Raw genomic sequence first — 13,622 nt, 5'->3', positions numbered from 1 at the left:
CAGAGTGCTAGAGAGTGACAGTGTCAGAGTGTTTGAGAGTGACAGTGTCAGAGTGTTAGAGAGTGACAGTGTCATAGTGTTGTAGAGTGACATTGCCAGACTGTCGGACTGAGGAAGCGTCAGCCACGAGTTCGAATTCCGGTCGTTCCCGTTCTTTTTGTTTTCTTTCTGTTTTCTTTTTTTGTAAATCCTATTAGAAATCAATCACGTAGATATATACCCAGATATCCCTTTCATTCTTTATTATCGATTTCACCGATTTATTTGTTGTTGGTCTAGATCTATTACAAATAGTATTACCTGATTGATAGACACATAATTTTACAATTACACTAAGCATAAGCTTTGTTATTGTTTTAGAGTAATTGTTAATGGATTTCCGTACGTGCGTTCACTGCTTTGTTCCTAAACCGGATTCACAAAATACTTACTACTTATGGTTAGGCCTCAATGTATGAAAAACTCCCTTAGACATCTTATTAAAGACATTTTATTAGATAAATTATCTTATTATATCTTATTAGTGGCATCTTATGATAGGGCGACACAGTTTGTTTTTTGGATACCGTTCTGTATTAAGATCTAGATCAATATCTCTAGATATTTAGATGATTCCGATTCTGGGCTGTGTCGATCATTATGTTATCACATCCCTTTGTTAGCAGAAGTGTGGCCATTTTCATTGAGGGTAATTTCCCCCTTGTAGTCAAAGTGAAAGTACAAGAATAACAGGAGCATCGATCGGCAACAGAACAAGCGGAGGATAAGATAACATTTGACTGGGGGGGGGGTCGTGTATGTGTACGTCCACTGCCACTGCCCTACTCTGACACTGCCACTCTCTAGCACTCTGCCACTGCCACTTTCTAGCACTCTGACACTGCCACTTTCTAGCACTCTGCCACTACCACTTTCTAGCACTCTGACAATGCCACTCTCTAGCACTCTGCCACTGCCACTTTCTAGCACTCTGACAATGTCACTCTCTAGCACTCTGCCACTACCACTTTCTAGCACTCTGCCACTACCACTTTCTAGCACTCTGCCACTACCACTTTCTAGCACTCTGACAATGCCACTCTCTAGCACTCTGCCACTACCACTTTTTAGCACTCTGACAATGCCACTCTCTAGCACTCTGCCACTATCAGTTTCTATCACTCTGCCACTGCCACTCTCTAGCACACTGACACTGCCACTCTCTAGCACTCTGTCACTACCACTTTCTAGCACTCTGCCACTACCACTTTCTAGCACTCTGCCACTACCACTCTCTAGCACTCTGACACTGCCACTCTCTAGCACTCTGCCACTACCACTTTCTAGCACTCTGCCACTACCACTTTCTAGCACTCTGCCACTACCACTTTCTAGCACTCTGCCACTACCACTCTCTAGCACTCTGACACTACCACTCTCTAGCACTCTGCAACTGCCACTTTCTAGCACTCTGCCACTACCACTCTCTATCACTCTGGCAATGCCACTCCCTAGCACTCTGCCACTACCAGTTTCTATCACTCTGCCACTGCCACTCTCTAGCACACTGCCTCTGCCACTCTCTAGCACTCTGTCACTGACACTCTCTAGCACTATGCCACTGCCACTCTCTAGCACTCTGACACTGCCACTCTCTGCACACTGACACTGTCACTCTACAACACTCTGTCACTGACACTCTACAACACTCTGACGCTGCCACTCTCTAGCACTCTGCCACTGCCACTTTCTAGCACTCTGCCACTACCACTCTCTATCACTCTGGCAATGCCACTCTCTAGCACTCTGCCACTACCAGTTTCTATCACTCTGCCACTGCCACTCTCTAGCACACTGCCTCTGCCACTCTCTAGCACTCTGTCACTGACACTCTCTAGCACTATGCCACTGCCAATCTCTAGCACACTGACACTGCCACTCTCTGCACACTGCCACTGCCACTCTACAACACTCTGTCACTGCCACTCTACAACACTCTGACGCTGCCACTCTCTAGCACACTGACTCTGCTAGTGAAGGTACTTATGACTTTAGAAGATTATATATTGTTGGTTTCAATTTAGAGCGGTGACCTATAGGGCGGACTAATTCAGCTTCTATCACCACTTCAGTGGAGTACTATTTCTTTCCCTTGTTCGAGATAACAAAAACAAAATAATTAATTAACAAACGTTAATTAAATAGTTGGTTAATTAATTTTTTTATTAAATCTTTGGTAGTCAGGTAAAAGGATTAATTGTGAAAATTTTAAGCTTGACCAGCTTAATATGACAAGCCGATAAGTATAAACACACACACACACAAAAACACACACACAAACACACACACACATACATACATACATACATACATACATATATATATAGAACGGAGGCGTACTGAGGTGAGATTGAGATGGCGCGTAATGCCCCAAGCGCAGCATTATGAAGCGCCACAAGCAGCGAAGCGCCAAAAATTTTTTCTGAGTTATTTAATTATGTAATACATTCTATGGTTATTTGGATTATCTTATTATTAAATACCTTATTTTATAAGCCTATATATCTATGTGATGTTTATGGAAAAAAAGGGGGGGGGGCGCCAATAAAGTTTCTTGCTCCTGGTCGAAAGTTTTATTAACTACGCCTCTGATAGAATCAAGCTTCTTATCTCCCTGGTTTATAGTAAAGTTCCCCTTTCAGACTTTGTGGTCTATAGGGCAGCTGATGTTAAAGGTCATCTGTTACTGTGGCCCAAGGTTAACGAGGGTGTCATGTGGCCAGCACAACGACCAACTGCCTTTACTTTTATCCAACTAATGTCAGGTACCCATTAGAGTTGGGTGGACTCAAAGGCGCCCAAGGATCCCGAAATTAAATCCGAGTCTTCACCAGGATTCGAACTCGGGACCCCGGATTGGAAGTCAAGCACTTTACCGCTCAGCCACCGCGCCTCCTGTAGCGCACTGAGTATGCAATAAACAAGAAAGTTGCGCTAAAAACATGATAAAATATTTTCAATCACTTAAATTTATTATTGTTAGTCTAGGTTTATTAAAATAACTAGAGTTTGTTGTATTTATTTTCAATAAACTCATAGATCTAAAAATACTACACTTAAGCCAGTGACGGCCTTAGATAAATTTGGGGCCCTGAGCAAAGTGAATATGGTGGCCCTAAATTAAAAAGAAAAAAATACAGCGTAAAAAAATATGTCTAAAATTACGCAATTTATTAAAAATCTAGAGTACTCCAATAATAACTCTGAGATTCTTAAAGACAACCTGCACCCATTAGACCACTGTTACATAAGATCTGAACGAAGTGGTCGTCTCCTTTCCATTAGGACTAAAACAGATTTAAAAACTCCTTTATCCCCCTTTCGGTCAGAGTGTTACAAGATCAGCTGTCGTCATCGAGAAGTACATAGAAGTCAAATTCATAAAGCGCTGGTTGTGAATGTGAATGTGTTATGTTTGTAAAATGTTTTACATGTTTCGGATGTGCCTTCAGAGTTGAAAATAGTTTACTTCCTAGTCCAAACCTCCCGCAGGACGACGGGGGATGGGAGCGGGCAGGGTTTGAACCCGAGACCATCGATAAATCCGAACGACAGTCAAGCGCACAAACCGCACGACCAGGCAGCCATTGTGTGTGAATGTTGTTCGAATTTTTAATCAATATTGTTTTTGTACAGTACTTTCGCTGAGCTTGTCAATTGTAGTCAAACTGAATTTCCATTCGATTGGATCAATAAAAATTATTTTATCTTATCTTATCAATTTCGATTCTTCTTCTAAAAATTGTTTAGAGTCCTCTTCGAGGCCCCCACCAATTTGGAGGCTTCATGCGGCTGCCTAGTTTGCCTATGCCTAGTGCCGGTCCTGCTTTAGGCTTCCAAAATATTATTGCGCGTATTTGAAAGACTAAATCTGGATCTAACTCCAAATCGCCGGCTTTTGAGGCACTAGCGGCGGCTAGCCAGGAAATTGGTCGAATTCGATTCCTATGCTGCTGTAAATCTAGAAAATTGACGAAGCGAATTGATGAATTTAGCAGAGCAGTTCGACTAGCAGGAAAACTTTAGCTTTGGCTGAATGTAAATGAGGGGAAACAACAAAATGGAGAATACGTTGACGAGTGTGGTGTTAGTGATATGGAATTTCAAAACAAAGTGTGTTTGTTTTGTTATAACTGTCTGTCCCTTAGCTGTTATCGAATTTTAAAGAGGATGGGCCCACAATGTGCTGACAGGGGCATAATTTCAAATCAGCTTGGCTTAGAAATGTGTGCTTACTTTGTCATGCACTCCTATAGCTTATGAACATTGACATTTTCAGAGAACCGGTAGAGAAGCATCTTGTTGTTTTACAAAATATTGGTTTGGTCACTATTATAAACGATGTGGAATGGACTAGTTGGATGATGAATAACTTTCTTATTCATTGACTGTACATATATGACCACATATATGTATATGTCTAATGTCTAAAGAGGATACAGATTTACAAAATAAGTGCCTCTCTAAGCGTTCTGTTTTATCTGGTCTTTTAGTGATACAAAATAGCTTCCAAAACATGTTCATAAAATATTCATTTTAAACTCGTTCAGCTTGCTATTCTACTAATTTTCAGACTACATAAATTTAGAAATAAATTACCTTACGTAATCCCACCTAAGCAAACATCCAGTTTCCAATGCATTATATATTTGAAGAGAATTAGGCTTACATATATAATATGGTACTCTTTTTGTAGGCTGAGTTATATGGTAATGCCCGGGCCAATTTTGATACACATTCCGCCCCTGGTAGTGCATATTTCCTTGGATCCCCAGGTGTTATTCAGCTAATGGAAGGCTGCTCTGGCGCTACCTACGCGGGTTCTGACACCTGCATCTGTTCCTCCATGGTTGTCTAGGATACTGCCGAGATAGGTGAAGCTTTCCACCTCTTCCAGCGCCTCACCTTGGACTGTAATGGGTGTATTGTTGGATGCCTTTATCTTGAACACCTTGCTCTTTCCTCTGGTAAGACCCACTCTCGTTGAATTTTCAGCAACAATGCTTATCTTTTCCTGCATCTGCTGCTGTGTGTGAGAAAGGAGAGCCAGGTCATCTGCAAAGGTCGTCAAGCTGTTTCCACAGTGTCCACTGTATACCGCTCAGCTTCTGGTCTGTTGCTGTCTTCATGACCCGAAGGGAGACTCTCTGGACACTACTGAAACACTATTGAGTGCCAGTAACATTACAAATATCCAGGGGAGTAGCTAGGAATTTGCCATCCTTTGGGGGCCCGCGGGGCTTGACCTCTTTGAGGGTCCTTGCATTTTGTGTAATATTTTTTATTCAATGTAAAAAACCCCCACTAATTTGGGGGCCCCACTCAAGTGGGGGCCCGGGGAATTTTCAAATTCTCCCCCTCCTCCCCCACTGCGAATATCATCTCTCTCTCTCTCTCTCTCTCTTCCTCTCACCCTTTTCATAATTATCAATGGACCACAGGTTTCGTTACCTGTTGAAAACCTACTTCACCTGCCTTTATGTGGGTGAGTGGGTGTATATGTCACTGGTGTGTGTGTGTGTGTCGGAGGGGGACGATCGCTAGAGGTTACTGTGGGTGCAGCGTGGCCTCTAAAACTCTGCACTCCTAGAACTGTTTGAGCAAGAGGTTTGTTGTAAATACATTCTCGTGATTAAAAAAAATATATAGAGAGCTGAAAGTAAGGCGTTTGTATGTATGTATGTATGTATGTATGTATGTATGTATGTATGTATGTATGTATGTATGTATGTATGTATGTATGTATATGTATGTATGTATGTATGTATGTAAGTATATGTATGTATGTATGTATGTACGTACGTATGTATGTATGTATGTATATATGTCAAAATAGAAATCATAACCGTTTGATCAATCTTGATAAAACTTAGCATAAATGTTCCTTGGGTACTAACGTATGTAAGGTAGCCCTAAAACAAGCTCTAGACCAGCGGTTCTCAACCTTTTAAGCTCGGCGACCCCTCTTTACAATCCCACACTCTGCCGCGACCCCCCCCCCCCTCGCTCAGACACACAGCAGTAGAAGAATAGACAAAACTATTCATTTTTTCGATGGTCTCTGGCGACCCCTTGCAAATCGTCAATCGACCCCCAAGGGGGTCGCGATTCACAGGTTGAGAACCCCTGCTCTAGACCCTCAAAATAACAAAAATTGTCCAACTCTATGAAAGTGTTACTTTTTCATGGTTCTAGGTCATATAGCCATGTTTATGTGAGACAAGATTGAAAGGTCACGCATGCGCAGAGCGAAGGTTTCATCTATATTTAATTTAAAGAACTACACTATGAAAAGATAGTTTTTTTTACTTTAACACATGATAATACCAAATGTAGCCCATTCTTTCATTATTTAATAAAATTAACCTTTAGATTTGTGTTTCAAAGGCATTTTTTACATAAATTGTTGAAGTCTAGATCTAGATTTAGATGAAACTCTTAAGATGATAGATCTTACTCTTCGCAAAAATAGTTTTATACTTTAATATACTGGTCTTTAAAGAGCTTCCGTGGGACACCTCTGGAGAGAGAAAGACAGAGAGAGAGATAGACAGAGATTGTTTATGGCGACGGTAAAAGTAGTGACATAGTCAGACGGACGAATGACGTTGGAGAATGATAGGAGAAGAAGATGGATATGTTTGAAAATGTTTTACATGTTTCGGATGTTCCTTCAGAGTTGAAGATAGTTTACTTCCTAGTCCAAACCTCCCGCAGGACAACGGGGGATGGGAGCGGGCAGGGTTTGAACCCTCGACCGTCGATAAATCCGAACGACAGTCCAGCGTGCAAAACGCACTACCAGGCAGTGGCGTAGCTAGGAATTTGCCCAGGGGGGGGGGGCTTGACATCTTTGGGGACCCCTGCATTTTTAAAAATATTTAATAAAAAAAACACCCCTCATTTGTTGGCCCCCTCAAGTTTGGGCCCGGGTGGATTTTCAAATTCTCCCCCTCCCTCCACCCCACCCTAGCTACGCCTCTGTGGATAGGGCTTGTAGAAAGATGTATATTGAATAGACTGCTAATTAAACGACGGATAGATAGACAAGACGATCATCCCCATCTGTATGTAAACATCAGTTCAAGTCATCATCAGTCTCTCCAGCATGTTATAGTTCATTGTTATGTCCCTTGGATGTATCCCGACTCGCCTATAGAACAAGTGAAGTCGTGTTTTAGACAACACACAACATCAAAGCCAGGGAAACACAATGATTAAGTCTCGTAAGACGCTATTTACGTCTAAATTGTATGTCCGTGTCGTGATAATACAACTTTCATTTAGGTTTGAAGAGCTTAGTGACTAGAGACTAGAGACTAAAGGCACATTCCTCGTCCCATATGCTAGGACAAATTTATACAAGTGCTCCTTCTTCCCTAGCGCTATTAGAGCATGGAATGGGTTGCCTGAGCCAGCCAGAAAAACCGGTGACTTGGCAGAATTTAAGTTATTGGTTACTATGCATGACCGAATGCATGACGCGTAGGACGTAATCATCTTCTTTTTTGAAGTAACGTCTGTATTATATAAGATAAGATAAGAGTGTCTGGTTACAGTGATCATTGGAAGATTACAAATTTGGAAATGTACTTACCTTGCCACATGTAAGTTCGGAGGTGCCAAGATATTGATGTTGTGACCTAAGACATTTACAACAGGTAAAATCGGAAGTGAAACAGAACATTCAACTTCTTATTTTTAAAAAATTGAAACCTGCCTTCTGGTGTCAACTTGAAAGTAATTAGCTGGAAAGTGAAAAGCCTTTTTTTTTGTGTAGTCTGTCTGTCAGTCCGTCCGTCCAACTATATCGTTTAGATCTCATAAACTAGAAAAGATATTGATATTTTGGATCTTGCAAGGTTGCCGTGCAGTGGCTTCCGTTCCTTTATATTTTTAAAATTAAATAGTAAACCTTTTTTTTTTCATTTAAAAAGATATTCACCATTTTTTAAACTATATACTACATGTTAAAAACACCATATTTATCAGGCTATCGTACGGCCAAAAATATAGAATGTAGAATATTTATATAATATTATTTCATACGGTAAGCCAAAATAAAGTTCAACAATATATTTGTAATTTATACATTTTCTATTGTATACATTACTTAATGTACGGAATACGGATGGCTGCCTGGTCGTGCGGTTTGCGCGCTGGACTGTCGTTCGGATTTATCGACGGTCGAGGGTTCTGCGGGAGGTTTGGACTAGGAAGTAAACTATCTTCAACTTCAACTCTGAAGGAACATCCGAAACATGTAAAACATTTGACAAACAAACAAACATTTTTACAATACTTTTACTTTTAAACAAGAAAAAAAAAAAAAGAACGAGTGCTATTTGTATTCATATAGTTGTAAACATTATTACACACAATTTTATAGGCTATGTAAAGTATTATTTATCAATCAATAAGCACAGACAATATGGGCCAGCATTCGAGTTTGTGTTTACAGAAACTCTCTTTGCAATCTTCTATTAAATTAAAGATTTGACCTTTTCATCTTATAGAATACACCCCAGCCTCCTGGTTTATTGAGTGATATGGTTGCTGAAGATTCCCAAACCTGAAACACTGTGTCTTTTTATAATTATTTAATTACCTAGACAGTGTTCCTTCATCCTGGATGCTGAATTCCAAGCCCACCCGCGCTCCTACCTGTCTGTACTTTAAAGAGTAGACCTGCCAGACTGTTGCTTATTTACCTGTCACGCCTGCAAGCCTGATTGAATCTCTCGTCTGCTAAACAGACAAAGCCAAGTTGCTTACAGACATTGATATTTATTGTTTGTTTTGGTCACGTGTCACGGAGCGTCTAAAATCATGAAAGGAAACGGGCTACGCCCTGTGGGTTCACTCCCTTGAGTTGCTTTCTATGTTACAGAACAGGTCAAGTAGGACTGGCGTACTATGCAGTTCTGCTCTAGCGAATGTCCTTGCGCTTGGTGAGAACGTAAGAAAGGCTTGCTACTCTGTCCGCAGCTCATTGCAGCGTTCCCCAACGGGGATCGTACGGGTGGTGATGACCCTCCTGTAATAGACCCACTAAAACAACAAGAGTCTCAATTAACACATTAATTTTATTAGTCTTCCATGGGTCTCCTGTACTCCAGCACCTTGTTATGAAAATTGACTTTAATTTTACACACAGTCCTCACACACTTTCTATTTTGTTCACTCAACCATGTAGGCCTACAATGAAGGTCAACTGGTCATTTCATACACAGGCACACACACATACTGTACTACCAGCCACTCAAAACACATACACTTACTATCACACCTCCCACGAGGGTAATGGCATACTATGCAGCAGTTTATATATGTAGGATCTATAGTCCTCTATTTCTCTTTTGTATCTTTTTAGCGGCCCCCGAAAGGGGAAAAGACGCTATTAGTTTTGTGTGAAATGTCTGTCCGTCTGTCCGTCCGCCCCGTTTAGATCTCGTAAACTAGAAAAGATATTGAAAATCCGACATCACAAAATTTTAGACCATTCAAAGTTCTGATGCAACGGCTACTTTTTTTTTTTTCTGAAAGCGAAAAATCTAATTTTTAAAATCAGTTATGCAAGCAGTTTTTTAAAGAGAAAAAGCTAATTAGTATGCATTATAAGTTAGACCTAATTTAAAAACAAATAGTAATCTTATAAAATTCATTTTCCTCTACTTCCTCTTTTTTATTTTTTGCTTTTGAGGATTTGAATAAGATATGGAACTTTTTCAAAACAATTATATCAATTATAACACTTCAGTTAGGCGCGGTAGCTGAGCGGTAAAGCGCTTGGCTTCCGAACCGGGGGTCCCTGGTTGGAATCCTGGTGAAGACTGGGATTTTCAACTTCGGAATCCTTGGGCGCCTCTGAGTCCACCCAGCTCTAATGGGTACCTGATATTAGTTGGGGAAAAGTAAAGGCGGTTGATCGTTGTGCTGGCTACATGACACCCTCGTTAACCGTAGGCCACAAAAAACAGATGAACTTCATCTGCCCTATAGACCACAAGGTCTGAAAGGGGAACTAGTTAGACCATGTTCACATCTAACTTTGCATTCACTTGCACCTATCCTTTGATCTGCTGGACCGTTTGGGCACTACACAAGATCTGTCAACCTTCTTTCTCCATCCTTATCTCTCATTTGTCTTTGATATAATTTCATTTGGATGTTCTTTCTGAAAATATTGAAGCCTGCCTGGGTGGACCACTTCGGGGGACGATTTTGAGTTTGTGTTTCCACACAAACTGTCTTTTGTAACCTTGTTTTAAAAAATTCCAACTACTAAATTACTACATCTTTATGAGTTAAAGAAGATGGACGGACAAAGTCCTTGTACGTCGAGGCAACTCTTCATGAGTTAAAGAAATTACGACGGACAAAGTGCTTGTACGTCGAGGCAACTAGCTCTTGATCTACACTGCCCACAGGTCAGTACTCAGGCCCAGGGCCGGTCCTAGCAATTGTGAGGCCCTATGTGAAACTTATTGCGCGGGGCCTAGTCTGGGTGGGAATAAGAATAATAAGTGAAAATTAAGATTTTTTATTAGAAAATACATTCAGCTTTGCATTTTATTCCTTCTTTTCTAAGTACTAAATTGCGATCAAGTTAACTTTACTTTACGAATCTTGCTACCTATGGCATATTTATATACCAGTGACTATAAAAGTAAATAAAGTATTGGAACTTCCGGTTAATGGGAAAATTCGTCCGATTATTACATTGTATTACACGAAAGCTGACAATGGCTTTTTATTATCACGCGTAGGATTAGAGATTTCCGTAATGAATGACGCACACAAATGATAATTTTGTCAAATTTTCATGAGATTTTTATGAGCTTTTCAAGAGATTTTAATAAGTGCAGGACATTTCCAGGAATTTTTCGTATATATTTTGCAATTAATAATTACACATAGATTTAGCGCGGGGCCTATGAAAGCGCGGGGCCCACTGCGACCGCATTATTAATATATTAACCTACACATTCTCTTTGTCATTTTCCACCTTGATCTCTTTGTTCTATTTTCTTCTTTCTCTCTCTCTCTCTAGTTGTCTTGGTTTCTCTCTCTCTGTTTATCTATCTCTCTCTCTCTCTATCTAGTTGTCTTGCTATCTCTCTCTGTTTATCTATCACACTCTCTGTCTCTCTCTATGTTTCTCTCCCTGTCTCTCTCTAGCTCTGTACCTCTCTCTCTCTCTTTGTCTTTCTGTCTCTCTGACTCTCTCATTGTTTCTCTCTCTCTGTAATTTTCTTTCTCTCTCTGTCTCTCTGCGCCTCTCCCCCATTTCTCTCTCTCTCTCTCTATTTCTCCTTTATTCTTTCCCTTTTCTGGTTTCTATCTATAAATACCTCCTTCTTTTCACTTTCTTTCTTCACCAATTGTTTTACAAATCTTATATCAACTCATTTTGTCTGTCTGTCTGTCTGTTTGGTTCAATTTTCTGCACGTTGTTTCTCCCACTTCCCATTCTCAGATCAAGTTGAAACATTTGTACAATTATTCACTGTCCCTGACAAAATAGGAATCAATAAAAAAAATACGACTGATTATTTAATTAATTTAGTTTCATATTAATTAAGATCTATAAATACATAGTTGTTCCCCTTTGATAAGCATAGTTTTTTTTTTTTTTAAAGTATTTTTTAAACATATTTTGCTTGTTTCCCCTTTCTCTTTTTTACTCTCTCTCTTTTTCTATTTCTCTCTTTCTACCCCTTCCTTTCTCTCGCACTAACTTTCACTCACTTTCTTTGTTCTCTCTCTCTCTCTCTCTTTGTGATGCTTGGCAAGGTTTTAATGCAAGCAATTGTTGACCAAATAAGAAACGTTGCATAAATAATATATTTTTTGATCTTGCTTGGCTCCATTCTTGACCACTACTGTTTCACGTGTGTTTGCGTTTGTGTCTGTGTGAGTGCTTGTGATAATGAGAAAGATTCACTTCACCGTGAATAAACTATATCCATGGCGGGGAAATTGTATTGTCATAATTCACGAGCATGTAAATAAATCCCTATTTGAAAAGTAGGACTAGAACACAGATGATAGATGATATTTGAATGATGATAGATGCTCTCTTCAACTGGATCAGACATTAGCAATATTACTCGTTACAGAGTATTTGCCAATATATATATATATATATATATATATATATATATATAGATCTTCTTATAAGCGTAATAACGTAGCGCCCTTATTCAAGACAGAGATAGGCACAAACAACAACCCGCGGGTCACGTTACACTGCGCTACATAGGCCATCCGAAATTCTGCCCATAGTGGTTGATAAAGCGACGACTAGAGTCAATTTCGTTGGACTTGATGATATTTTTTTTACCCACAAAACTCGCTGTCTGTCTGGGTGGAATCTTGAACACATAATGTCCATCACTTCTCATTCTCGGATCAATATAAAACTTTGCACAATTATTCAGTGTCAAAGACAACACCAGAATCAGTTAGAAAATTAACTAATTAGTTGGTTACGATAAGATAAGATAATTGTTAATGGTCCAATCAAACGGAAATTCAATTTGACTACAATTGACCACCTCAGCGTAACTACTGTAACAATATAGATGCAAATACGAACAACATTCACACACGAAACACATACACATTCACAACCAGCGCTTTATGAATTCGACTTCTATGAACTTCTCGATGACGACAGCTGATCTTGTAACACTGATCGAAAAGGGGGATAAAGGAGTTTTAAAATCTTTCTGTTTTAGTCCTAATGGAAAGGAGACGACCACTTCGTTCAGATCAGATGTAACAGTGGTTTAATGCGTGCAGGTTGTCCATAGTCTAATTAGTGGTAATTGATTCATTTTGTTTATATACAAAAAGGAAGTAATTGTGCGGTTTTTTCTCTTAAATAACCTTTAAAAATATTATATATGTATATATAAAATATGTAAATATATATTGTTACGAATCTCGCTATCCAGGCTCTCTGCAAACTGCACCATACACCACCAACTTAAAGAACTTGACAAGTCAGGGCTCCAAAATAACGTAAAGGTTTAATGTCCATAAATAACAGCCAATACTGTACAATTGGCAGCACGTAGAACAGTACAAATAGCTCTGCGATAACAAATATCTCTCCGATAACACCGTTCCGCCGTATCAAGTCTTGCACTGGCCTCTCCGTCTCGTTCCGGGCTTGCACTGGGTTCAACAGATCAGGACTGACTTCACACACTAGGCTCGTTGTGTCGGACTCGATCGCAGACCAAGATCAAGACGCCAGTCGTCTCAACTGTACTTGACAGTACTCCGCACTGAACCGTCGTATTGCTCCGTACAGAACCACACCGCTGAACTGTGCTGTAGTCGACCGGACTGTAGTGAACCGGGCTCTGAACCGTCTTGACTGCGTCACCTCCGCTCTTATATAGGGTCCCTACTGGCCTTCTCGAACCGGACAGAACGCCGCTTGACGTTTCTAGAAGGTCAGATGACTACAACTCTCGTGACGCTCCTGAGCTGTGTTCACGATGCCGATCCTTCCCGAACCGTCATGTTGAAACTCGTCTCGGCTGACCGTCGTAGCTCGTCACGGTTGA

General features: G+C 40.2%; 2 protein-coding genes across 3 annotated transcripts in view; both read right to left on the bottom strand.

The window, feature by feature from the left end:
• LOC106063694 (FMRFamide receptor-like) overlaps nt 1-13,622 on the bottom strand; it is a 141,034-nt gene that overhangs the window by 39,825 nt on the left and 87,587 nt on the right. The gene's annotated exons all lie outside the window — the stretch shown is intronic.
• LOC129927319 (uncharacterized) lies at nt 297-5,059 on the bottom strand. The gene is made up of 4 exons (XM_056035796.1): nt 4,856-5,059; nt 1,695-1,952; nt 806-1,641; nt 297-300 (listed from the first exon to the last, which is right to left on the bottom strand). The coding sequence occupies exons 1-4, from the start codon at nt 5,057-5,059 to the stop codon at nt 297-299; spliced, it is 1,302 nt and encodes a 433-aa protein (XP_055891771.1).

This window comes from Biomphalaria glabrata, chromosome 7 (assembly GCF_947242115.1).
Source record: "Biomphalaria glabrata chromosome 7, xgBioGlab47.1, whole genome shotgun sequence".
In the NCBI taxonomy this organism is placed as follows: Eukaryota; Metazoa; Mollusca; class Gastropoda; family Planorbidae; genus Biomphalaria; species Biomphalaria glabrata.
The sequence above is the reverse complement of the archived record's forward strand: the minus strand, read 5'-3'. Positions and strand labels throughout refer to the sequence as shown.

Excerpts from the sequence above, each read along its gene's own strand:
- LOC129927319 (XM_056035796.1), bottom strand. The coding sequence starts at position 5,059 with ATGCAGGAAAAGATAAGCATTGTTGCTGAAAATTCAACGAGAGTGGGT. Across the intron at positions 1,953-4,855 it reads ATGCAGGTGTCAGAACCCGC|AGTGTTGTAGAGTGGCAGTG; the intron begins GTAGGTAGCGCC and ends TGGCAGTGACAG. Across the intron at positions 1,642-1,694 it reads GAGTGCTAGAGAGTGGCAGC|TGTGCAGAGAGTGGCAGTGT; the intron begins GTCAGAGTGTTG and ends TGACAGTGTCAG.